The sequence below is a fragment of the Megascapheus bottae genome, chromosome 30 (genome assembly GCF_031878675.1).
Source record: "Megascapheus bottae isolate mThoBot1 chromosome 30, mThoBot2.hap1, whole genome shotgun sequence".
NCBI lineage: Eukaryota > Metazoa > Chordata > Mammalia > Rodentia > Geomyidae > Megascapheus > Megascapheus bottae.
The window spans coordinates 5,228,517-5,251,597 of record NC_143538.1 but is presented as its reverse complement, the minus strand read 5'-3'; the positions used below and the strand labels follow the sequence as shown (position 1 = coordinate 5,251,597).

Here is a 23,081-nt window from a genome sequence, read left to right as displayed (position 1 = left end):
GAAACGTGTATGTATATAATTCTTTGGGGATACAGTATGTCTGTTAGACATAATTAGTTCATAGTATTTGTTCTTGGGCTGAAAATCAAAAATGCCAAAAGTCCAGTGGTCTAAATCCAAGTGAAAAAGAAAAGTTTTCTCAAGCTTTTTTTTTTTTTAATCCTAGAATTTACCCTGACACATTTGCAATGACATATCTGACTAGATCACAGCGAGATGCATCTGATGATTTAATGCATCTTCAACAACTAAGATTACCTTAACAGAAATGAGCAAGGGCTCTGGGCACACTCCCATCATTCCGGCACTCAGAAGGCCGGGGCAAGGGTAGTAAAGGCCAGTCTGGGTTACATGGTTGTCTCAGAAAACAAAAACAATACAAAACATTTTCTAAAAAATTCCTTTTTTTTTTTTTCTGAATACTGTCTCCCCTCTCAGGGTTCCAATAGGGAAAAGCCACAGTACAAATCATTAATCTGTTAGGATTTAAATAGCAAATTAATGATTTGAAGGTTTGTGCTGTGAACAGTATTTATGAGTTTAAATGCCAGCTACACTGCTGGCTACCAAAAAAGAAAAAGCAAATTTTACCTAAGGAACATATACCTCTACTTGCAACTTTCCCACATTAGGATGATTTGTTCCTTAAGAAATTGTACATATTTACATATAAAGTTAAATCCAGATACAATAAAACACTAAGCTATCTAAAGTAAGTCTTTTATGGTTGTGTGTTCACTCAGTAGTAAAGTCAGCATTTAACAGCAAGCTGGACTGCAACCATCATTCCTGCAGCCCCCTGGGGCCTCAGCCAAGGCAGCAATTCCGCTTAAGAAAAGGCTGCTTTCCCACAGTTTAAAGATTTGCTTTAATCTTCTGAGTTGATCTTTTTCTTTTTTTAAATACTCTTAATGAGAAAACACAAACTTTTTTTAAAAAAATTGTTTTGGCCTCAATTCCACTTATTTGGAACTTATTTTGGAAAAAAATAGGTTTTGCCCATCTTTAGGGGAAAGTAAACAAACAAACAAAAAAAATCCAAAGGATTTACCAAGACAGCTTTGGTTTGTTTGGCCAAAAGCATCCAGCAAGCAGTGCTTTCCCCAAGTTACATTTACTGTTTTCAAAGCCATTGGTAAAGTAGACTTCTTGAAACTGATAAGAAACAGCTCATCTTAGGTTTTGTACTGTGGAGCGTTCCATGGTCATTAGGCACTAAATGTTTTGTCTTGCTTTGCCCATTCCTTCATTTGACCAATCATTCATTTATAATGTTCTGTTTAGAGTTATTTTAGAGAGTTCTCCCATTACCTACTGTCTTGTTCTTCACAAGATCACCCTCAAGCTACCAGGAAGATTCATAGGGCTGTAGACATACTGGAGCTAAGATCTGTTATACTGAGTGGATATAATGCAAAATCATCAGGGTAAAGGTTCTTGGGCATCATTCCAAGGTAGGTGTAAGCTTCCAGCATTCTGTCTCAGAAGGCCTGCACAGGACACACTTAATTCCCCCAGAATGAGTTGTAACAAGAAGTATAAAAGGCTGTCTCTTGGAGAAGCTTGTTTTTTGTAATCTGTACCCAGAGTTTTTCACTAGGGCTGCTGTTAGAACTGTTCTCTTCCTGCCATGTACTAGGCTCCATACGCTAAAGAAAACAGACATAAACATGGACTGCATTGTACAATCCATTCAGGCACAATGAGCCACGCTTTCACCTAGGGAGTAGGGTGAGCCCTCCCCAAATCCAGGTGGACCTTGTCTCCTGCTCCAGCTCCCCCTTCTCATTCTCTTTTCTTCCTTCTCCTTCTCTTCCATCATAAGTGTGCACCACCATGCCTGGCTTAATGATGGAGATGGTACCTTACTATTTTTTGCTCAGTCTGGCCTTGAACCTCAAGCCCTTCCCAGCCACTGCTATGCAAGTAGCCAGGATTATAAACATAAGCTACCTTCCTTCTCTCCTAGATCTAATTAGTAATTTTCCACTGTGTGTTTATTAATTGATTTTAAGTACTTAGTAGGGATATTATAAAGTTGAAGTCTTCATAAGCATTTTCTGAATTTTGTACATGTGTGTATTTTGTTTATTTATTATGCTAGTACAAGGGCTTGACCTCAGGGCCTAGGTACTGCCGCTGAGCTTTTGTGCTCAAGGCCAGCTAGCTCTCTCCCTCTTGAGCCACAGCTCCATTTCCGGCTCCTTTTGATAGTTAGTTGGATAAACATTCTACAGGATTTTCTGCCCAGGTTGGCTTGAAACAGTGAGTGATCTCAGCCTCCTGAGTAGCTAGGATTACAGGCATGAGCCACCAGCTCCCAACCTTTTATTTTTAATCCACCGTCTTGCTAGGCTTGCTATGTAGCTCAGGCTGGCCTTGAACTTTTGATGCCTGGAATTTCAAATATTTACCTTCAGTTCCATGCATACATGTGCATTCACAATAGAGCATTGTAACTCTATACTAGCTCAGCTGTTATTTTTGATACTCTGGCAGGCCCTAGTGGTGACAATATTGAAGAAGACCTGAGTGCCTCTGCCCGGGGAGCCTCTGCTACAGTTTTGGAAGAAACAAGGAAGGAAACAGCTCCTGTGCAGCTTCCAGTTTCAGGGCCAGAATTGGCTGCCATGATGAAGATTGGAACCAGGGTCATGAGAGGTGTGGATTGGAAATGGGGCGATCAGGTATGCCAACGTTGTGGGGAGCAAGTTGGCCACACACTGGTCGCCTTCTGCACATGTTCACTTTCATGATACTAGTAGAAATGGGAATAGTTAACCATCTTAAACCTGGACTTTGCCTAGGTATAGATACAAATTCCTGAGCAGCTAAAATTAGGTGCCACGTGTGAAGGGACACAAAAACAGAAATGGGAAATAAAACATTACCCTAGAATGCCAGAGGGGAACAGAAGGAGAGAGAGAATGTAGACATGCTGGGCTATCTTTTAGGCTTCTCGTCTGAAGCTCTACAAAGAATTGAGCAGAGAGGTTCAAACACAGGCAGATTATGCTAGAAAGACTGTTCTGTATTTACAGTTTCTGTGTTAAAGATACTTACTCCCAACCCTTATTCTTTGGCAATGAGTATGTTATTTCATGATATGTGATTTACAGTAGTAGGAGTTGTACATTTTGCAGTTACCCTGGGGTCTGTAGAAGTGACACAGCCCCCTTCACAGAAAAGGTTGCCAAGAGTGTCACTGCTGTGCAAGTCTCTGTTGAAGTAACTGTTGGGCCCAGAGCCTGGCATGCATCCTTTTAATAGTTCTTTGGTTTTTTTGTTGTTGTTTTCAGGACGGGCCTCCCCCAGGCTTAGGCCATGTGATTGGTGAGCTGGGAGAGGACGGGTGGATCAGAGTCCAGTGGGATACTGGCAGCACCAATTCGTACAGGATGGGGAAGGAAGGGAAGTACGACCTCAAGCTAGCAGAGCTGCCGGCCTCGGCACAGCCCTCTGCAGAGGACTCAGACACAGAGGATGATTCTGGTGGGTGCTGTCTAGCTGGCATTTCCCTTTAAGAACTTAAAACAGTGGTCTGGCATCTGCTTAGAACTATTGTTCTTAATTTTATTTGATCTGACCCCCCCCCCCCCGGAGATTCTGAGGCTGGTACCCAAAGTAGCTCTGGGGAACCAGCAGCCCTGCCCTACTATTCAACCATTCCTGCCTCCCCTACCCCCCCCCCCTGCTTTTTGAGAGCGGGATGAACATACAAGGTGACAGAAAGGTGGCCTCTTTTGCCCCTAGCCAGTTAGGCTGGACATTTTAAGTGGCTAGGCTTCCTGCTTCATAGAGGCAGGAGCCTTTCCCTTATCCAAGAGCTAGGTTAATATCTTTCTAAAACAGCAGAACTTTGGAAATCATTTCAATGTAAGAGTTATATACTATGGTTTATTATTGTTGTGCTGCTTATGGGGCTTGAACTCTAAGCCTGGGCTCTGTCCCTAGATCCTTTTGCTTAAGGCTAGTGTTGTATCACTTGAGCCATTATGCCACTTCCATCTTTTTCTGTGATGAATTAGAGATACGAATCTCACAAACTTTACTGCCAGGGCTTGCTTCAAACCTTATTCCTTAGATCTCAGCCCCTGAGTAGCTAGGATTATAGGTGTGAGCCACTGGTGCCTGGCTTAGAGTTCAAGCCCCATGACCCACCAAAAAAAAAAAAAAAAAAGAACAGCTCTAAAGATAAGAATAGAAACTGGACACTAATGGCTCATGGTTTTAATCCTAGCTCCTCAGAAGACTGACATCTGAGGATCACAGTTCAAAGCCAGCTTGGGCAGCAAATTTCCATGAGACTCTTATCTCCAGGAAAAAAAAAAAAATGAAGCCTGAAGCCATGGCTCAAGTGGAAGAGTGCTAGCCTTGAGCACAAAAGCTCAGGGACAAGTGCTCAGGCCCAGAGTTCAAGCCCCATAAGCAGCACAACACAGAGAATAGATAATAAGTTCCTTAAATCATGTACAGGATCATTTTTCAGGTTTTTTTGTTTGTTTGGGGTTTTTTTGTTCTGTTTTGTTTTGTTTTTTTGCCAGTCCTGGGGCTTGAACTCAGGGCCTGAGCACTGTTCTTGGGCTTTCTCAAGGCTAGAGCTCTAGCACTTGAGCCACAATATCATTTCTGGCTTTTTTCTATGTATATGGTACTGAGGAATTGAACCTGGGTCTTCATGCATGCTAGGCAAGCACTCCACCATTAGGCCAAACTCCCAGCCCCTCCGATTTCTTTGTAGGCATAGTCTTTTATTGTGCTCATCTTTTTTTTCAGAAGCTGAACAAATTGAAAGGAGCGTCCACCCTACAGCCATGATGATGACCACTACCGTTAACTTACTGCAGACGCTCTGCCTCTCTGTTGGAGTTCATGCCGAAGTCATGCAGAGCGAGGCCACCAGGACGCTGTGTGGATTGCTGAGGATGTTAGTGGAAAGCGGAACGACAGACAAGACGTGTATGACATTGTAATCCTAGAGCAACTGTATTGAATCTGTCTGTGTGTCTGTGTGTCTGTGTGAGTGATCTGTTATCTTGGTGTGCAACTGTGATATGTATTTGAGTAGGTGTGAGTATGTGTGTATTAGGTTCTCATGGCTGCCATAACAGCGCCTCAGATGAGTGGAATAAATCACAGAAATTATTGGCCAGACTGGTTTCTCCTAAACACCCCGAGGGACGATCTATTTCAGGCAGGAAACCAAGAGGAGCAGATGCAGTCCCCATCCTGCCAGCACCAAGTTGTGTACCTCTCACGAGAACCTGATTCTCCCCAGGCATGGTGACATAGGTTTGTAGCCTCAGCAATCAGAAGGTAGAGGAAGGAGGATCAGGAGTCCAAGGCCTACACAAGCGAATTTGTTCAACTATATTACATATGGAAACATACTGCTTTTAGAATGACAGGTTATTTTCCTTTAGTGAATTTATAAAATTCACTAGCTAATTTGATTTCCCACGTGCATTCTAAAGGTTTAAATAATGCTGTGAAATATTCCATGAGCTAATTTTAAAACCTTCTTCGATTCCTCTAATTGAATAACTCTTATTGTGCCTGTATACAATAGGCATATGTGCAAACTAGCATATTACTGAAAATAAAATAGGAAGGCTAAGTCTGGTGCACTGGCTTCCATCTGTACTCTCAGCTGCTGAGGAGGCAGAAATTATGAATATTAAGATTCAAGGCCAGCCTGGAAAAAGTTAACAAGGCTCCATCTCAACTATTATCTGGGTGTAGTAGTGTATGCCTGTGGGAGGTTACAGAGTAGGAAAATTTTGGTCCAAGACTAATAACCCCTTCTGCTGGAGACATGGCTGGAGCAGAAGAGTGCCTGCCTAGTAAGTATCAGATGCTGAGTTCCAACGCTAGTAATACACGCACACACACAATGAAACTGTAACTGACACCTAGTTTACACACCAAGGGGTAGGGATTCAGCTCAATGATAAAAGCGAGAGGCCTCAAGCTCAAACCCTGCTACCACGAAAACAAACACCAAGCTCTCTGAATGTAAGGACGGTTTGATAGCCGTGTGCTTCTCCTCTCTCCCGCAGCGTCTCCGGACAGGCTGGTGCGAAGGGAGCAGCACCGGAGCTGGTGCACGCTGGGCTTTGTGCGGAGCATTGCTCTCACGCCGCAGGCCTGTGGTGCCCTCAGCTCCCCGAGGTGGATCTCCCTGCTCATGAAGGTGGTGGAAGGGCACGCCCCTTTCACAGCCGCTTCACTGCAGAGGCAGGTAACGTACGCTGGGCTGAACTTAGTTTGTTCATTGGCACCTCCGTGCCACTGCTCCCAAACTTCGACCTTTGGTGGGGGGAGGGGCTTTATTGAACAGTGATTGTAGAAAACAGCCAGCAGTAACTCCCAAGTAGATTTCTTTTTGTTTTTTGGTGGTGGAGGGTCTTGAAGTATTTGCAGTTGTGTGAGTTGCTAGATCTGTTGTGCTTGCCTTTCTGTTAAGTGATTGAGTTCTGCAGCTGTTCTCATCTGCCTCATCTCTGTGGTGCTGTGTAAGTCAGGTGCCAGTTACTTATATCTGTAATTCTAGCTGCTAGGAGGCTGAGAGTGGGAGGATCACAGTTCAAGGCCAGCCCAGGCAGAAAAGTCCATCTCAGCAGAGGGAAAACTCCATCTCAACAGAGGGAAGCTGGACACGGTGGGTCATGCTTATCATCCCAGCAATGATGAGAAGCCAAAGCAAGATTTTATTTCTTTATTCATTTTAAAAGAAAAAATGAAAAGAAACAGTGCAAAACGGGGCTGGAGGTGTGGCTTAGTGGTAAAACACTTGCAAAAAAATGTTTTTGCTTAAATCAATAAGCAGTCTAAGCTTTATTACAAGTATGTTTATTTTTTTGTGCTCGCCCTGGGGCTTGAACTCAGGTCCTGAGCACTGTCTAGGAGCTTTATTGCTCATACTCTAGTGCTCTACCATTTAGGCCACAGCTCCACTTCCGGAATTTTTTTTTTTCTTAGCTGGCAATAAGAGCCTCCTGGGCTTTCCTGCCGGGGCTGTCTTTGAACCATGATCCTCAGATCTCAACTTGCCGAGTAGCTAGTACAGCTGTGAGCCACTGGTACCCGGCATTGTAGCTCATTTTTTTAGCCCTTGACAATCCTCCACCATTGTTCAACGTGACAGCAGACCTCCAAGTTTCAGATGACGCATTGCATTATAGGGACCAAAAGAAAGAGAGGCTGAAAAGTCTAACACCTTTTCGTCTCTCGGCGAATGGCTTTCTCTAAAGCTTGCAATTTTCAATTCTTTGATCAGATCTTAGCTGTGCATTTACTGCAAGCAGTTCTTCCTTCGTGGGACAAGACGGAAAGGGCGAGGGACATGAAGTGCCTTGTGGAAAAGCTGTTCGGCTTTCTGGGAAGTTTGCTCACTACCTGCTCTTCCGATGTCCCGTTGCTCAGAGGTGGGTGGCTCTCCGGGGGGCCTCCCTGCCCCGTGTCTGTCTAGGGAAGGGGTGGCTCGAGTCGCAGCTCCTGGTCTCCGCCTCTTCCTCAGAGTCCACACTGCGCAGGCGCAGGGCCCGCCCCCAGGCCTCCCTGACCGCCACTCACAGCAGCACCCTGGCCGAAGAGGTGGTGGCGCTGCTCCGGACGCTGCACTCCCTGCCCCAGTGGAACGGGCTCATCAACAAGTACATCAACTCGCAGCTCCACTCCGTCTCCCACACAGGCGGGGAGAAGCCGCTGGAAAGGGTGGGTCCCCGCGTCTCCCCCATTAACCTTTGTAAACCGGTGGAAATAACCCCGCAAGAGCCTAATGTCAGCATGCATGCAGCTGAGCCCCGGCCATCGGGAGACCGAGACCTGGAGGATTGTGGCCCGAAGCCAGCCTGGGTGGAAAAGTTGGTGAAACTCCCATTTCCAAGTAGCCAGCTAAGTGCCCGACTGGAGGTGTGACTCAAATGGTAGAACACCAGCCATGAGCAAGAAAGCCGAAGGAGCTCAAGTCCCTGAGTTGAAGCCCTAGAACCCCCTCCCCCCCAAAAAGGAACCAGACCCGAATCCAGAAGCCAGGCGCGGTAGGCCCTGCCTGCAGACCCAGCTTCCCGGGAGGCGTGGGCATCGTTTAAGCGTTGGAGTCCGGGCTAGCTGGACAGGACGCCGGGAAAGAACACCGAACGCCGGCGTGGTCCGTGACGCGTGTCCGCTCTCCGCCCTAGGCCCTGCTGGAGGACTACTTCCCCGACTGCGAGCACCCGGAGGTGGGCGCCCTCATGGCCGTCCTGGCCGTGATCGGGGGCATCGACGGCCGCCTGCGCCTGGGCGGCCAGGTCACGCACGACGAGTTCGGCGAGGGCACGGTGACGCGCATCACCCCCAAGGGCAGAATCACCGTGCAGTTCTCCGACATGCGGACCTGCCGCATCTGCCCCCTGAATCAGCTGAAACCGGTAGGTGGACCGGCGCCGGCCTCGGGAAGGGGGTGTGGCTGCGCAGGGGACCTCAGGAGGGCCTGTGCCGAGGCAGACCGCTGCTTTTTGTCCTCCTCGTGGTTTGCTCCTGAGATGAGCGAGGCCCTGTCTCTTGGGATAGAGCCGTACTTCATATATTTCGTGTGATCCGCAAAGACATGAAAGGCCGTTAGCAACCTACGAGATAGGTTCATTATTTTAAGACGAGAATTTAAAGGCTCCGAGGTATGGCAAAGCTTGGCAGAGCATTTGCCTAATAAGCACAAAGCCCTAAGTTTAAACCCTAATAATGCCACAAGATAAACTTATAAAGCTTGTTTTTTTGGTTTTTTGTTTTTTTAAAAAAAAGTATTTTCTAAGAAGCTTAAGAATGACTATTTAAGGCCAGGAGTTTGACCTAGTGGTAGAGTGCTTGCCTAGCATGCACGAAGACCCAGGTTGGATTCCTGGGTACCATATACGCAGAAAAAGCTGGAAGTGGTGCTGTGGCTCAAGTGGTAGAGCTCTAGCCTTGAGGAAAGCCCAAGAACGGAGTTCAAGCCCTGGAACTGGCACCAAAAAAAAAAGTGAATATTTAAGAAATAATTTTTCTTGGTGTAGAAAACACTTGCTAATTGTGTTGAATGAAAATAGTTAGCTGCTACTGTCATTGTAAACCTATGAATCAGAGTTGATAGGGCTTGAACTTGGGACCTGACTGCTGCCCCTGAGCATTTTTGCTCAAAGCTAGCACTCTACCACTTGAGCTACAGTGCTACTTCCTTTGACTATACCTTTCTGTGAGCCACTGTTTTTTATTAGAGAAATATACATATATAAAATATTTGAAGTGTATAGAAAATGCCCGAGAAGATAATAATTACCACCCTCACATATTATTAATGACTGACTATATAGATTATATTTGCTGTGCATACAAGTCTTCTTTCTCCCCTTCTTTTTTCTTTGATGCTGGGAATTGAACTTGGAGTTTTCTGCATACTGGCGAGATACTTTACCACCTATAAAATGTTTTTATTGCTTTTAATGCCAGTTTTCAAAATAATTGTGAGGGTGTGAATTGACTTAGGTATGTGGGAGGTGTCTCACAATTAAAAGACTGATGGTTGTAATAACTTTCAGGATATTTCATGTGTTAATCTCCCTGGCCACCATTGAAGGTTTCTTTGCCTTTTCTTTAGCTCCCTGCTGTGCCCTTCAGTATGACCAACCTCCCTTTCACAGAGCCCATGCTCTCTGTCTGGGCTCATCTGGTGAACCTTGCTGGTAGCAAATTGGAAAAGCACAAAATAAAGAAATCGCCTAAACAGGCCTTTACAGGTCAGTATATTATGCTTCTTGGTCATCTAGCATGTTGGGGGGAGGATGTGTTTGTTCTTCTATGACAGTGAGTTCATAGGACTGGGACCATCTGGGGGTTCACATGGATTTGCCATTTTGCTTAGCTACCATTAGGAATGTACTTTTATGAGTACTGATGAAAACGTTATTTTGAGTTAGCCTTTGACCTCGTGTTTGCCAACCATATCTAGAGTCCTAGCACTCATCTTCCTCTCATCAGTGCCAGTGTTTATTCTGAGCTAGCTCTTAGAAGTTCATGTTCTTTTCCTTTCTGTTAGCCTGCCAGCCTGTTGCCCTGTGGCCTGTCTGCCTTTGGGGACTCTATTCATGGCGTCTTCATGCTGTCTTTGGACTTGGGTTTATTTTGCTTTGTCTCTGTACTTTCCAGGCTAACATTGCAACTAGTATTGTATAAACCCTTTCTTTGAGTCCCAAAAGGAAAATCTTAGTTTGTTCCTTGCTTATTTTTATACCTTAGAAAATCCTTGTGTTTTCACCCATAACTTATGGGTCATTTTACTTGCTCTTGAAGCTTTTTTTCCCTCGATTTCCTTGTTTCTGTTATTGACACCTTGACATATATTTTGGTAACCGCCTTTAACTCTGAGTCTCCAGTTCACATTTGTGAATGGAGTGCCCATGCATGTAAGTCACAGAATGCCCAAAATTCAGCCCACCTACCCTCAGTACTGACCATTTCTCAGCATGGCAAACAGACCTGTCCGGTAGCTAGCTGGTCAAGCTTAATGTTCAGGAGCCTCTGCTCTCATTCTCTCACTCCATGGTTTCTGTGCTGCCTCCCAGGCCTCCACCACACACTGCTTAGGAATGTGGCTGTCATGCCTGAACTAACCCACATTATCACGGTGGCTTAGCCTGAGAGCAGCTGTCCTGTGGCATAACTCTACCCCACTGGAGTAGAGAAGACCTAGGGAAATGGCCATGGTCTTCATCTGTTAAAGTAGTAACTATGTGTATGAAAATTCTTCCTCAACGAATTTTATAAGAAAACAGTCTTCTATTTGGGACCCTGGCAACCTGTTGAGAGGTCAGCAACTTGAGAAACTTTTTGTTGATGCAATTAATATCTTATGTGGTGGGTCTAATCTCCACTCCAGCCCACCGAGAGTAGGTGCTTAGAAAGAATCCATTCCCAAAGGAATGGCCATTGCCTGTCTGCCTGTTGCAGAAGAGGTACGGGTGGTGAGGAGGAGAAACTGAGCAGGGTGGTGGTTTCTTACTGTCATTTTGATGTTGTTGTTCCATAGGACAAGTAGACTTGGATCTGCTGCGGAGCCAGCAGTTAAAGCTGTACATATTGAAAGCAGGGCGGGCTTTGCTTTCCCACCAAGATAAACTGAGGCAGATTTTGTCTCAACCAGCTGTTCAGGAGACTGGAACAGCTCATACAGGTATCTTTTTTTTTTTTTTTTTTTTTTTTTTTAATGAAATGTCTTCTTGATTTATAAAGGACTTCCTATCCCATTCAGAGAAGGGTTACAAACCCCTGGTCTAGACCTTTGTTCAAGGTTGTAGCCAATCAAAACCAGCAGTTATTTAAAAAAAAAAAAAAAGTGACTTATACGAAGTGAGCCTCTGGGCATTGGTTATCAGTGGGACTATGGCAAACAAGGTCTTAAAGACTTTACTTAACAATCACTGAAAACAGACAAAAAGACACTGATCCAACCACCAAGGCATGTTTAGGGATATGAATTAGGCTTAGCAGAAGTCAGGGTTACAAATAGGAACGTTAGTTGTATCCATACCAGGGGATTCTGCAACAATCAGAACAAACTTAAAGAGGTTTAAAAACTGGTCCAAGGTCCGAAGTCTGAAAACCATTTTGTTTGCTCTAAGAGACAGAATAATTAAAGAACAGAGACCAAAAGGTAGAGGGAAGAAAAGTTTGTAGAATCTAATTACTGCTTGATTATCAGAGCTTTGAAGATTTGATTGTCTATCACATAGAAATACCCTTGCCATTGAAAATGGAAAATGCATTTTTTTAAAAAAACTCAGATGATGGAGCTGCTGCATCCCCTGACCTTGGTGACATGTCTCCTGAAGGGCCACAGCCCCCAATGATTCTTCTCCAGCAGTTGCTGACCTCAGCTACCCAGCCATCTCCTGTGAAGGCCATATTTGACAAGCAAGAACTTGAGGTACCGTTGTATAGTTTTGTTGTTTCACAGCCTCCTGAGTTGCTAGGATTACACGCATGAGTCACCGGCACCTAGCACATCCCATAGTTTTTAATCCTGTATTTACTCGATATCAAGTAGTGATTTTCCCTTGAGTAGATGCAGGTTAATACAGTGGTACACTAAAGGGCCCGTGTCACCTCTGTCTTGGGTTACAGAAGAGAGAGCAGGTGCCTGTGGCCAGCAGTGCAGAGCCCAGTTAGAGTTAGGAGTTGACTTTCTCCCTGCCCCAGAGGCCTCAACCCCAGTTGCTCCAGTAGACCATTTGAGCCACAGCTCTACTGAAGCTCTCTTCTGGCTTCTTTGATGGTTAATTGAAGACAAGAGTCTCATGGACTTCTTTGCCCCAGCTGGATTCAAAACCATGCTCCTCAGATCTCAACCTTCTGAGTAATTATGAGCCCTGGCTCATGCTTTTTTTTTTTTTTTTTTTCTGTTAAGATACACATCTGAATCCTGGCATTATGTTATATAATTTATAGTACTTGTTGGTTGTTTGCATCTTCATAGATGGTGAAAGTTTACTAATTTTCCCCCACATCCTCTCCTCTGTGCAGGCCGCTGCTTTGGCTGTGTGTCAGTGTTTAGCTGTAGAGTCCACTCACCCTTCAAGCCCAGGCTTTGAAGATTGTAGTTCCAGCGAGGCCACAACCCCAGTATCTGTGCAGCACATTCGCCCAGCCCGGGTGAAGAAACGCAAACAGTCACCAGTTCCTGCTCTGCCTATCGTGGTGCAGCTCATGGAGATGGGATTCCCTAGAAGGAATATAGAGTTTGCTCTGAAGTCCCTCACCGGCGCTTCGGGGAATGCATCTGGTGTGCCTGGTAGGGCATTTTTTCCTTGCCAGTGCCTGTTTACTTATGGTTAACACATCCTTTCTATTGGTCCTAGCAGTAGCCTATGTGTATTTGCTCTTAGGGGTAGAGGCCTTGGTTGGCTGGCTGCTGGACCACTCTGATATCCAGGTTACAGAGCTCTCGGATGCAGAAACAGTATCTGATGAATATTCAGATGAGGAGGTGGTGGAAGACATAGATGATGCAGCTTACCCTGTGGTTAGTGGTTTACATGTATTTGTCTTGCCTGTAGTCTAGTTTCTTTCTTCCCCTTCCCTCCTCTACCCCCTCCCTCCCTCTCTTTCTCCCTTATTCTTGTTGGGTTTGGTGCTTAAACTCAGAGCCTAAGAGCTGTCCTTGGGCTTCTTTTGCTCCAGGTGATCGCTGTGCCACTTGAGCACAGCTCCACTTCTGACTTTTCCAAGTAGTTTGCTGGAGATAAGAGTCTCATGGGGTGGCTTCAAACCACAATCCTCAGATCTCAACCTCTTGAATAGCTAAGATTACAGGCGTGAGCCCCTAGTGCCTGGCTTACTTCTGGTTGAATAAATGTTGGATTTCTCTGTCCCTTGTTTTCTGTCATAACTCCTATGGACCGTAAAATTGATCTGTGATTCTGCTAGGCACAAAATAAAACTTACTGCTTTGCTACTGAAGCAGTGATGGGGTTTCGCCATCATAATTACCTGTAGCTTTAAGACAGACCCTTGTACAAATATCTGATGATGTTGAATAGCCTTTGAAAGAAATTTCTATCAAAAACCATGTTTGAAGCCAGACAAAGATGCCTGTGCTTTGTCTTAGTAACTGTGGAGGCTAAACATGAGGATTGTTTAACTGGGGATTTGAAGGTTAGCCTGGGCAAACAGAGTAAGGCCCTGTTTCCTTAGGTGTAGGGGAAAAGTAAAAAACAAATAGGCTGGGTATATGGTGGGTGGGTGTGTAATCCCAGCTACTTAGGAGGTAAAGGTTGGAAAATTACCATCAGAGTCCAGTCTTGGCCAAACAACAAGACCCTACCTTGAAAACAAACCAAAGCCCAAAAGACCAGGAGGGTGAATTAAGTGAAAACCTCGAGTTCAAATCGCATTACCACCAATATCTACTGGGTACCAGTGGCTCACCACTACTCACAGGAGACTTGAGACCTAGAGGATAAGGTTTGAAGTCAAACCTAGGCAGAAAAGTCCATGAGATCCTTATCTCTTAAGTGAATCACAAAATGCCAGACTGGTGGCATGGCTCAAGTGGTAAAAGGCCATCATTGGAAAAAGCTGACAGAGCATGAGCTCCTGATCTAAGCCCCGGTACTAACACAACACACATACCTACCTTTTTTTTTTTTTTTTTTTTGCCAGTCCTGGGGCTTGAACTGAGGGCCTGAGCACTGTCCTTGGACTGTCTCAAGGACAATGCTCTCCCATGAGCCACAGTACGATTTCTGGCTTTTTCTATGTACATGGTACCAAGGAATCAAACCTAGGTCTTCCTGCATGCTAAGCAAGCACTCTACCAGTACGCCAAACTCCCAACCCCACACTTGTTTTTTCTTAAGTATTTTTTTTTAAGTATTTTTAAAATATATTTATCTCTTATAGGCTACTGGTGTTGTTGTGACAGAGAGTCAGACTTACAAAAAGCGAGCTGATTTCTTGAGTAACGATGATTATGCTGTATATGTAAGAGAGAACATTCAGGTGAGTCGTTGTCTTAGGCTACCCCATCTTTTATTTACCTTTATTTTAGGTTATATATTGAACTTTTTACAATTTAATGAAGTAGTTATGTACAATGTATCTTGATCTGTGTCATCATTTCAATATCTTCACACCCCCCCCTTTGATCCACTCCTTTGTTATATTTCTCAGTTATCTGGTATATATCTGGTATATCTTGGCTGCATTCTCCTCCTTTTAAAGACATTACTTACAAAAATAAGTAATGCTACTTGGAAGGTATACCTCAGGACAGAGGTATATACCTTTGCTTGAGACCAGCCCCAGCAAAATGTTAGTGAGATGGGGATCTCAACCCGTTAGTTGGGTGTGGTGGTTCCTATCTGTCTTTCTAGTCATGTGGGGAGTTAAGAGGAGGATGACCTAGGCCAATAGTGGCAAAAATGTAAGACCCTATCTGAAAAAATAACAAAAAGGACCAGGGGTATGGATCAAATGGTAGAATGTCTACCTGGCAAGTGTGAGCTACTGAGTTCAAATCCTAGCACTTACAATGGTAGATTTCAACTGGATATACCTGACTAGACTTTCTGTTTACTCTTAGGTAGGAATGATGGTTAGATGCTGTAGGACCTATGAAGAAGTATGTGAAGGTGACATGGGCAAGGTCATCAAACTGGATCGAGATGGATTGCATGACCTCAATGTGCAGTGTGACTGGCAGCAGAAAGGGGGCACCTACTGGGTGAGGTACATCCATGTGGAACTTGTAGGTGAGCACATTCTTCATGAGATGGTTTTGCCTTTTTCTTCGATTTCAGAGTCCCAGAAACAAATACTAACGATAGGTCATGGCTGTTGAAACCCGCAGGCTATCCTCCACCAAGTTCCTCTTCTCACATCAAGATTGGTGATAAAGTACGGGTCAAAGCCTCAGTGACCACCCCAAAATACAAATGGGGATCCGTGACTCATCAGAGTGTGGGAATTGTGAAAGGTAATCATATTCAGGTCACAAAATTCTAAACTGCTAACTTGTTAAGTTTCAGTTTCCCTCCTTCCCCACTCTCTCCCTCCCTCCTTCCCTCCCTCCCTCCCTATCTAAGAGCAAGAAGAAATAAGTGAAGAGATCTTTGATTCTTTTCTCTCTATCAGTGTTTGTCCTGCCCTCTGGCCATGCAGTATTGCATCCACAGCTGTACAGAGTCAGCAGGGATATCCAGAAGTGGGTCAGGGGGGTGCATGAGCAAGGACTAGAGGACTCATACTGAGTCATAGGGGGAGGGTTTGAGGAAGCTTAGGATAATTCTAAGACAATGTGCCCTAGTAAGTCTTAATCTAGATAGAAGAAAGAATGGAGCCAAGGCAGTTAGGATTATTCTAGAAGTAGTTATTCAGAGTAGCCAGGAGAGGGGCACATATACCTCTATTTGTGGTTTATTAAATCACAAAGAATAAAGGAGGGATTTTGTTTTTGCTGTGATCCATCAGTCACAGGAGTAGCATTGTTTGGTGCGGGGAATTTCGTTGATTTATTCCGTCAGCTCCTAGCTGGCAGGGTCTGCTTTATTTCTTTCAAATGCCAGATTAAAAAAAAACATAGGACTGTATTTAAGATATGGAAATGTGACTGGATAGGTGTGGTGATACATGTCTATAGTCCCAGCACTGGGATGGGAAGAGGGGAGAAGCTAAGGTAGAAGTGTTTTTATTTATATTCAAGGGCAGCCTGAGTCTACATGGCAAGAAAAAAGAAAATAATATGAACAGTGGGAGTTAGGACATGAAAATAAAATATTACCTAAATATATGGCCCACTTTGAAAGATATATTATACCCATTTTAACAATTCTGGGAAAAATAATGAAGTATACTTATTGTTTTATTATTTCTGCTTTGTCTCATATGTCATAGCTCAGACTGACCTGGAGCTCCAGTCATCCATCCTTTGTCTCCCTAAGTGCTGGGATTACAAGCATGCAATCCTATGCCTTACTGTTTCACTTTATCCTCATGTGATTTTAATGCTCAGTGATTTAAAGTGATTTTAATGGTGGTGTTTCTCCAGTGGATGGAGATGTGTTGAGTGTCTTTGCTTAAGAATTTCTTCAAAGATTTCAAAATCAAAGCAGTATAAACAAATTATAACGACATATGAAAGCAGAGAATATAACATAGTGACCCTCTGTGTTTCCTATTACTCAGCTTCGACAGGAATCAGTTCCATGCCAAAAATTTATTCATTCTGTGATCGTCTTGATTCTTTTAAAGTTACTTTCTATGTCATGTGTCATTTCATCTGTAGTATCTTACCTCTAAAGCAGAACTGCTCTTTGTAAGACATGAATAACTGCAGATAGGACATTGATTGAAATCCGAGGTTTCTGCTGGTGATCACAGTGTCTCAGGGTAGCCTCTGCTCTGTCCTAGCTTTCAGCGCCAATGGGAAAGACGTCATCGTTGACTTCCCTCAGCAGTCTCACTGGACCGGCCTCTTGTCAGAAATGGAGTTGGTGCCTAGCGTTCATCCTGGCGTTACGTGAGTTCTCAGTTCTGTGATTGCAACATTCATTTGGAGAGGAAGGATTTTTTTTTTTCAGATCAAGTTTCATTAATTGCTCTCTCTCATCTTTTACCCTAACATCCCAATGACGCTGTTCAAAATAGGTGTGATGGCTGTCAGATGTTTCCTATCAATGGATCCCGATTCAAATGCAGGAACTGTGATGACTTTGATTTTTGCGAAACATGTTTCAAGACCAAAAAACATAACACCAGGCATACATTTGGCAGAATCAATGAACCAGGTAGGACAGTCGGCTATGTTCTCTTCTGTAGTATTTCGCTAGTGAATTTATTCCAGTATTTACTATGGTGTACACACAGTTAGACAGAAGAGACAATGCTATCTAGTGGCCGTAGGATGGTTGGTTGGTTTTTGTTTTGGCAGATACAGTCTATTGGTTTGCCTTTTGTATTGTTTACTCAGTTACATTTAAGATAATTTCAAGACCTGTTTTGTTCTTAATTAGAGGTTTTTATCTGTCCTTACTGTTTCCCTTTTTTCCATTTTACCTTTAAATGGATTGATAGAGATGTTTTTTGTTTGTTTGTTGGTTTGTTTAAATTTCACAACTCCTTTCCTTAATTGCCTAGAAGTTTGATTTATTTATTAACTTTTTTTTTGCCCATCCTGTGCTTTGAACTCTGGGCCTGGACACTGTCACCCTAACTTCCTTTCGCTCAAAGCTAGAACCCTACTACCTTAGCTACAGTTCCAATTCCAGCTTTTTATATGATTAATTAAAGGGTCTCATATACTTTCCTGACCTTACTGGCTGTGAACTGCGATCCTCAGATCTCAGCCTCCTGAGTAGCTAGGATTACTGATGTGAGCCACCAGCACCCGACTGTTTACTTAATTTTGTTTGTTTGTTTGTTTTTTATTTATCTTCCCTCCTTGGTAGTACTGAGGTTTGAACTCAGGGCCTCAGCTTGCTAAAGTGGTGCTCTGAAACTTGAGTCACACCCCCTAGTCCTTGTTTTTGTGGTAGGGTCTCATAAACCTTTCTACTTGGACTGGCCTGGAACATTAACAGTTCTTCTCAGCCTTCTACCTGTGACTGGGATTCCAGGTGGGAGCCACCAGGCCCTAGCTTGAAGTTACAGAAATTATCAGTGTATAAGTACCTATTGTAGTAACTAATTAATTAATACTTTATAGTATTATTACTCAAGGCATCTGTAGAGTTAGAAGTTCATCACTATCTTTTCTTTATTTCTTGATCATAGCCATTCTCCCCAGTTCAACAGCTCCTAACTGTCTATGATCCCATAAAATAGGGCAGTCTGCAGTGTTTTGTGGTCGTTCTGGAAAGCAGCTGAAGCGTTGTCACAGCAGCCAGCCAGGAATGCTGCTGGACAGCTGGTCCCGCATGGTCAAGAGCCTGAACGTGTCCTCCTCCGTGAACCAGGCTTCCCGCCTCATTGATGGCACAGAGCCCTGCTGGCAGTCATCTGGGTCACAAGGCAAGGTAGTGTGCAATGGAATGCAGAAGGAAATGCTTTCGTGTAGGGCTTTTTGTTGTTGTTGTTGTTGTTACTTTTATTTTATTGTTGCAAAGTGGACTTATAACTCTAAGAAACCCATTTTATAGTTCAATTCATAAATTATGGTACAATTACAGAATAATGAGCCAAGGACCAATGGCTCACACATATCATCCTAGCTTCTCAGGAGGCTGAGATCTGAGGATCATGGTTCAAAGCCAACCCAGGCACGAAAGCCCATGAGAGTCTGATCTCCAGTTAGCCACCAAAAAAGCTGGAAGTGGTAGAGTATCAGCTTTGAGTAAAAATAGCTCAGGGATAGCACTCAAGCCCTGAGTTCAAACCCCCCCAAAAAAAGATTTTCAAACACTGTAATAACCCCAGATTTTAACTGATTCATCATTTGATACCATGTGTAGTAGGGTTTTAGTTTCTCTGGCCTGCATTAAAATTCTACATCTGGTTAGACGTCATAACAGCCTTGCATAGCTCTGTGGAGACTGTGATTGCACTGTGTGGGTATACACCTTATATGTTCTGTCTTCCACATTTGGTGGTTTAAAAGTCTATAAACATATCATTTCTGGGGTTCAGAATGAACCTTTTCTCTAGTGAGCAAGTGATGAGGAGGAATACGTTTGTTTCTGTCCAGAGTAAGGGAAAATTCTTTCCCTTGTGCCATGTTTTTGTCATTTAAAGGTCTCATGTAGAGTCATGCTTCAGTGATAACTACTTTAGTAGCTAGAATATAGCTAAATTTTGGTAACCAAGAATGTGTGTTTTTTGTTTGTTGTTTTGTTTTTAAAGCATTGGATTCGTTTGGAGATTTTCCCAGATGTTCTTGTCCATAGATTAAAAATGATAGTAGATCCTGCTGACAGTAGCTACATGCCTTCCCTGGTTGTAGTGTCAGGTAACTGAAGAATTCATTTATTCAAAAACAAGTTGTGTCTCCTCTCTTTTAATAAGACTCCTTTGATTGTCTTGTGCCTCTTTCCTCTCCCCCCTGCCCCCAGGTGGAAATTCCCTAAATAACTTAATAGAACTGAAGACAATCAACATCAACCCTACTGACACGACAGTGCCCCTTCTAAATGACTGCACAGAGGTGAGGAAAAGTGGGCAGGTGGGGGAGTAGGCGCCTTTGGGGGAATTTATAATTTATTACACTTTTTTGGATATTTGGTATTATTATTTCAATGTCCTGGGGCTTTAACTCTGGGCCCGGGTGCTGTCCCTGAGCTTCTTTGACTCAAGGCTGGCTCTATACCACTTGAACGACAATGCTACTATGTTCCAAGTTTGCACATGCGCCATGTCTCCAATATTCTCCACTCCAGTGGAGGAAAAAAATCTGATGTCTTCTTAAAAGTCTGCATAGCTCTTTCTTTGCTCTCTTCTCTAGTATCACAGGTATATTGAAATTGCGATAAAGCAGTGCAGGAGTTCAGGAATCGACTGTAAGATCCACGGCCTTGTCCTGCTAGGAAGGATCAGGGCGGAGGAGGAAGATCTCGCTGCCGTTCCTTTCTTGGCTTCAGATAACGAGGAGGAGGAAGATGACAAGAGTACCAGTGGAAGGTAAGGGTCACTTGTCCTAGCTGTTCACCTGTCTTCTGCCTCCTGTACTCTGGGAAGTACTTGTTTAGAGGATACCTTATACATTCAAATGCTTTTAAGTGTGCAAGAATGTTATATAAAGTCTTACTGAGTTTTCATAGAAAAATCACCACCAAAAATAAAAGGCCATATTGATTTAAATTCTGGCATTAAAAAGCCAACTTGCTGGGTTTTAGCAATTTTGAACCTTTAGACACTTATTCTTGTAAATAATTGAAGTTTTATTGCATTGAAAACTCTTTTTTTAAGGGTTTCTAACAATAACCAGCAAGCTTTGACTGCTTCAGGTTGCTTTCCTATTTTTTTTAAGTGTTTGATCCTGAAGAACCTGGGTTTCTGTCTGTTTTCTCTTTTCTCTAGCCTTATTAGAAAGAAGACTGCGGGGCTAGAATCGGCAGCTACAATAAGAACGAAAGTGTTCGTGTGGGGTTTGAATGACAAGGACCAGCTGGGCGGGCTCAAAGGCTCTAAGGTATCTCCTGCAAGTTGAACGGCTCTCATCACTCATTCCCCTGACTTTGAGGAGGATGTTTGCTGCCCTCTGTGGTCCACAAAAGGCATGGCAGCAACCAGAAAAGATTTTTTTTTTCAGTAGTAGTTGTACTTCAGATTTGTGGTCTTTTCACAAGTACTTCCCCAATGGGTGAAGTTGAGCAGGCATGTCAGACATGGGCCGTTGGGCCCAAGCATTGTGTTTCCCCAGTAGCCGGGATAACAAACAGGAACAGCCTTGCCCACCCATCTGTTGAGTTAGTGTTTCAAGTACTTCTTTTGCCTAGGTTAGCATTGAACCACAGTCCCCTGATCTCTACCTCCTAAGTAGCAAGGGAGGATTACAGGCATGAGCCACTGTTCCCAGTGGCAGTGTCATTTTGTACTTCACCTTTTATGATTGAAATGTTCATATGTTCCTAGATAGAGCGTGTAGGCTCATGAGCCCTCTTGTCTTTGTTACCACCTTGAACAGTTATCAACCACTGGTTTGGTCTTTATCTTCTATCCACACCCCCAAATATAGTTAATTTGAAAGAAACCTAAGGGAATGTTCTCCCTCCTTAAAATACTACAGTCTGTGTCTCTCGGAGATAAGAACTCCCATGATTCAAGTCGCCACCCAAATTAACCATAATTTTATAGACCACTTAGAAGATTAGCTGCTGTTTGGACATTACAAGTAATGTGATCATTGGTTTTTCTTAATCAACTCTAGATAAAGGTCCCTTCGTTCTCCGAGACCCTGTCTGCTTTGAATGTGATACAAGTGGCTGGTGGTTCCAAAAGTTTGTTTGCAGGTATGATTTAAAGCGTCTATAGGCAGGTCGTCCTCGGCACACAGAACCCGGTCACTTTCCGATCGAGGAAAGCAATTCTTCTGCCCGCTTTTGTCTCTCACAGTGACAGTGGAAGGGAAGGTGTACGCCTGTGGTGAAGCCACAAACGGCCGGCTGGGCTTGGGCATGTCCAGTGGCACAGTCCCCATCCCACGGCAGATCACCGCCCTCAGCAGCTACGTGGTCAAGAAGGTGGCCGTCCACTCAGGTCAGCACTCACATGCATCCTGCTCCACTCGTAACCAAGTTCCGAAGTTATTTTCCTGCAGGGCGTTCTTGCATTCTCTTTTTTTTTTTGGAAGCTCCTCATTAACCAGAAGGAAGGTTAAACAGTGTAACTGTTTGAGTAGGCTAGAAGTCATTATTGATGCCAGATGAAGGTGTTTGGAGACCAGCATCCGTGGCATCTGTCATGTGGGTACACGCCTCGAAAGGTGGGGTGTTTGGTTGTGGAGCCGTTGTCTCAGGTTGCCGGATCCTGCAGTCATGTATATATGAATCCTGAATAGGATTATAGGCATGAACCACTAGTGTCAGGCAAGAATTTTCATCTTTTATGGACTGAAGACCAAGGGAACTACCCTTAGTAATCAGTATTCTTTTTCCTCTTGTCAGCTAAGATTATTCTAATACTTCGTAACTAACTGTATTAGTCCACCTATTTTGTATAGATGCCACCAGAAATCCTTCCCAGTAAGTGAGATGTTGGTTCTTTGTACTCCTTGGTCCAACACATGCCCATTGAGTATATGTTGCCTGCCAAGAAGACTGGATAGCTGTGCTTGTAAAGCTTGTTTTGTGCACTGCCCTCTGGCAGCCTGTGCTCTGTCTATGTGAATGCTGCAGGTGGCCGCCATGCTACAGCCCTGACTGTCGATGGGAAAGTGTTCTCCTGGGGAGAAGGTGACGATGGAAAACTCGGACACTTCAGCAGAATGTAAGAACATATGCAGGGGCTGGGAGCATGGCCTAGCGGTAGAGTGCTTGCCTAGCATGCATGAAGCCCTGGGTTCGATTCTTCAATACCACATAAACAGAAAAGACCAGAAATGGTACTGTTTCTCAAAAGAAGCTCAGGGACAGTGCCCCAGACTCTGAGTTCAAGCCCCAGGACTGTAAAAAAAAAAAAAAGAGAACATGCTCAGTCTTACTGAAAAGACTGGTGAATGTCTTTTCCTAGTTGTCTAATCAAAATTAAAATAATAATTGAGTATGGGTGGAAACATTAAAAATATTTTTATTACCATGGGGAGATATTTGGCTTCACTTACATACTCTAAACGTTTGATAATCAAATTGATGCGTAACTGTCGTGTTGAATAAAGACAAATTGGAGTAGCCATCCTGTCCCCCAGACCCTTTTCCCAAAGAACGATTGTAGAGAGTGAAATTTAACCCTGCTATAGGAACTGTGACAAGCCAAGGCTGATAGAGGCCCTGAAAACCAAACGCATCCGGGACATCGCCTGTGGGAGCTCACACAGCGCAGCCCTCACCTCCAGTGGGGAATTGTACACCTGGGGCCTCGGAGAGTACGGCCGACTGGGACATGGGGACAATACCACCCAACTGAAGCCCAAAATGGTG

The 23,081-nt window shown here is 43.9% G+C and overlaps 1 protein-coding gene across 1 annotated transcript in view; it reads left to right on the top strand.

Moving 5' to 3' along the window:
* The window catches only part of Herc2 (HECT and RLD domain containing E3 ubiquitin protein ligase 2), a 122,917-nt gene that overhangs the window by 61,050 nt on the left and 38,786 nt on the right, over positions 1–23,081 (top strand). The window contains exons 36-61 of the mRNA XM_090321759.1: positions 2,500–2,687; positions 3,300–3,492; positions 4,777–4,959; positions 6,060–6,241; positions 7,280–7,427; positions 7,520–7,716; positions 8,184–8,414; positions 9,617–9,755; positions 11,045–11,188; positions 11,799–11,941; positions 12,538–12,805; positions 12,900–13,036; positions 14,416–14,514; positions 15,098–15,266; positions 15,365–15,490; positions 16,924–17,032; positions 17,161–17,300; positions 18,337–18,527; positions 19,351–19,456; positions 19,560–19,651; positions 19,949–20,124; positions 20,524–20,635; positions 21,374–21,455; positions 21,559–21,702; positions 22,341–22,431; positions 22,901–23,078. Of these exons, the coding sequence (XP_090177885.1) occupies positions 2,500–2,687; positions 3,300–3,492; positions 4,777–4,959; positions 6,060–6,241; positions 7,280–7,427; positions 7,520–7,716; positions 8,184–8,414; positions 9,617–9,755; positions 11,045–11,188; positions 11,799–11,941; positions 12,538–12,805; positions 12,900–13,036; positions 14,416–14,514; positions 15,098–15,266; positions 15,365–15,490; positions 16,924–17,032; positions 17,161–17,300; positions 18,337–18,527; positions 19,351–19,456; positions 19,560–19,651; positions 19,949–20,124; positions 20,524–20,635; positions 21,374–21,455; positions 21,559–21,702; positions 22,341–22,431; positions 22,901–23,078 (3,968 nt within the window). The remainder of the gene's footprint in view (positions 1–2,499; positions 2,688–3,299; positions 3,493–4,776; positions 4,960–6,059; positions 6,242–7,279; positions 7,428–7,519; positions 7,717–8,183; positions 8,415–9,616; positions 9,756–11,044; positions 11,189–11,798; positions 11,942–12,537; positions 12,806–12,899; positions 13,037–14,415; positions 14,515–15,097; positions 15,267–15,364; positions 15,491–16,923; positions 17,033–17,160; positions 17,301–18,336; positions 18,528–19,350; positions 19,457–19,559; positions 19,652–19,948; positions 20,125–20,523; positions 20,636–21,373; positions 21,456–21,558; positions 21,703–22,340; positions 22,432–22,900; positions 23,079–23,081) is intronic.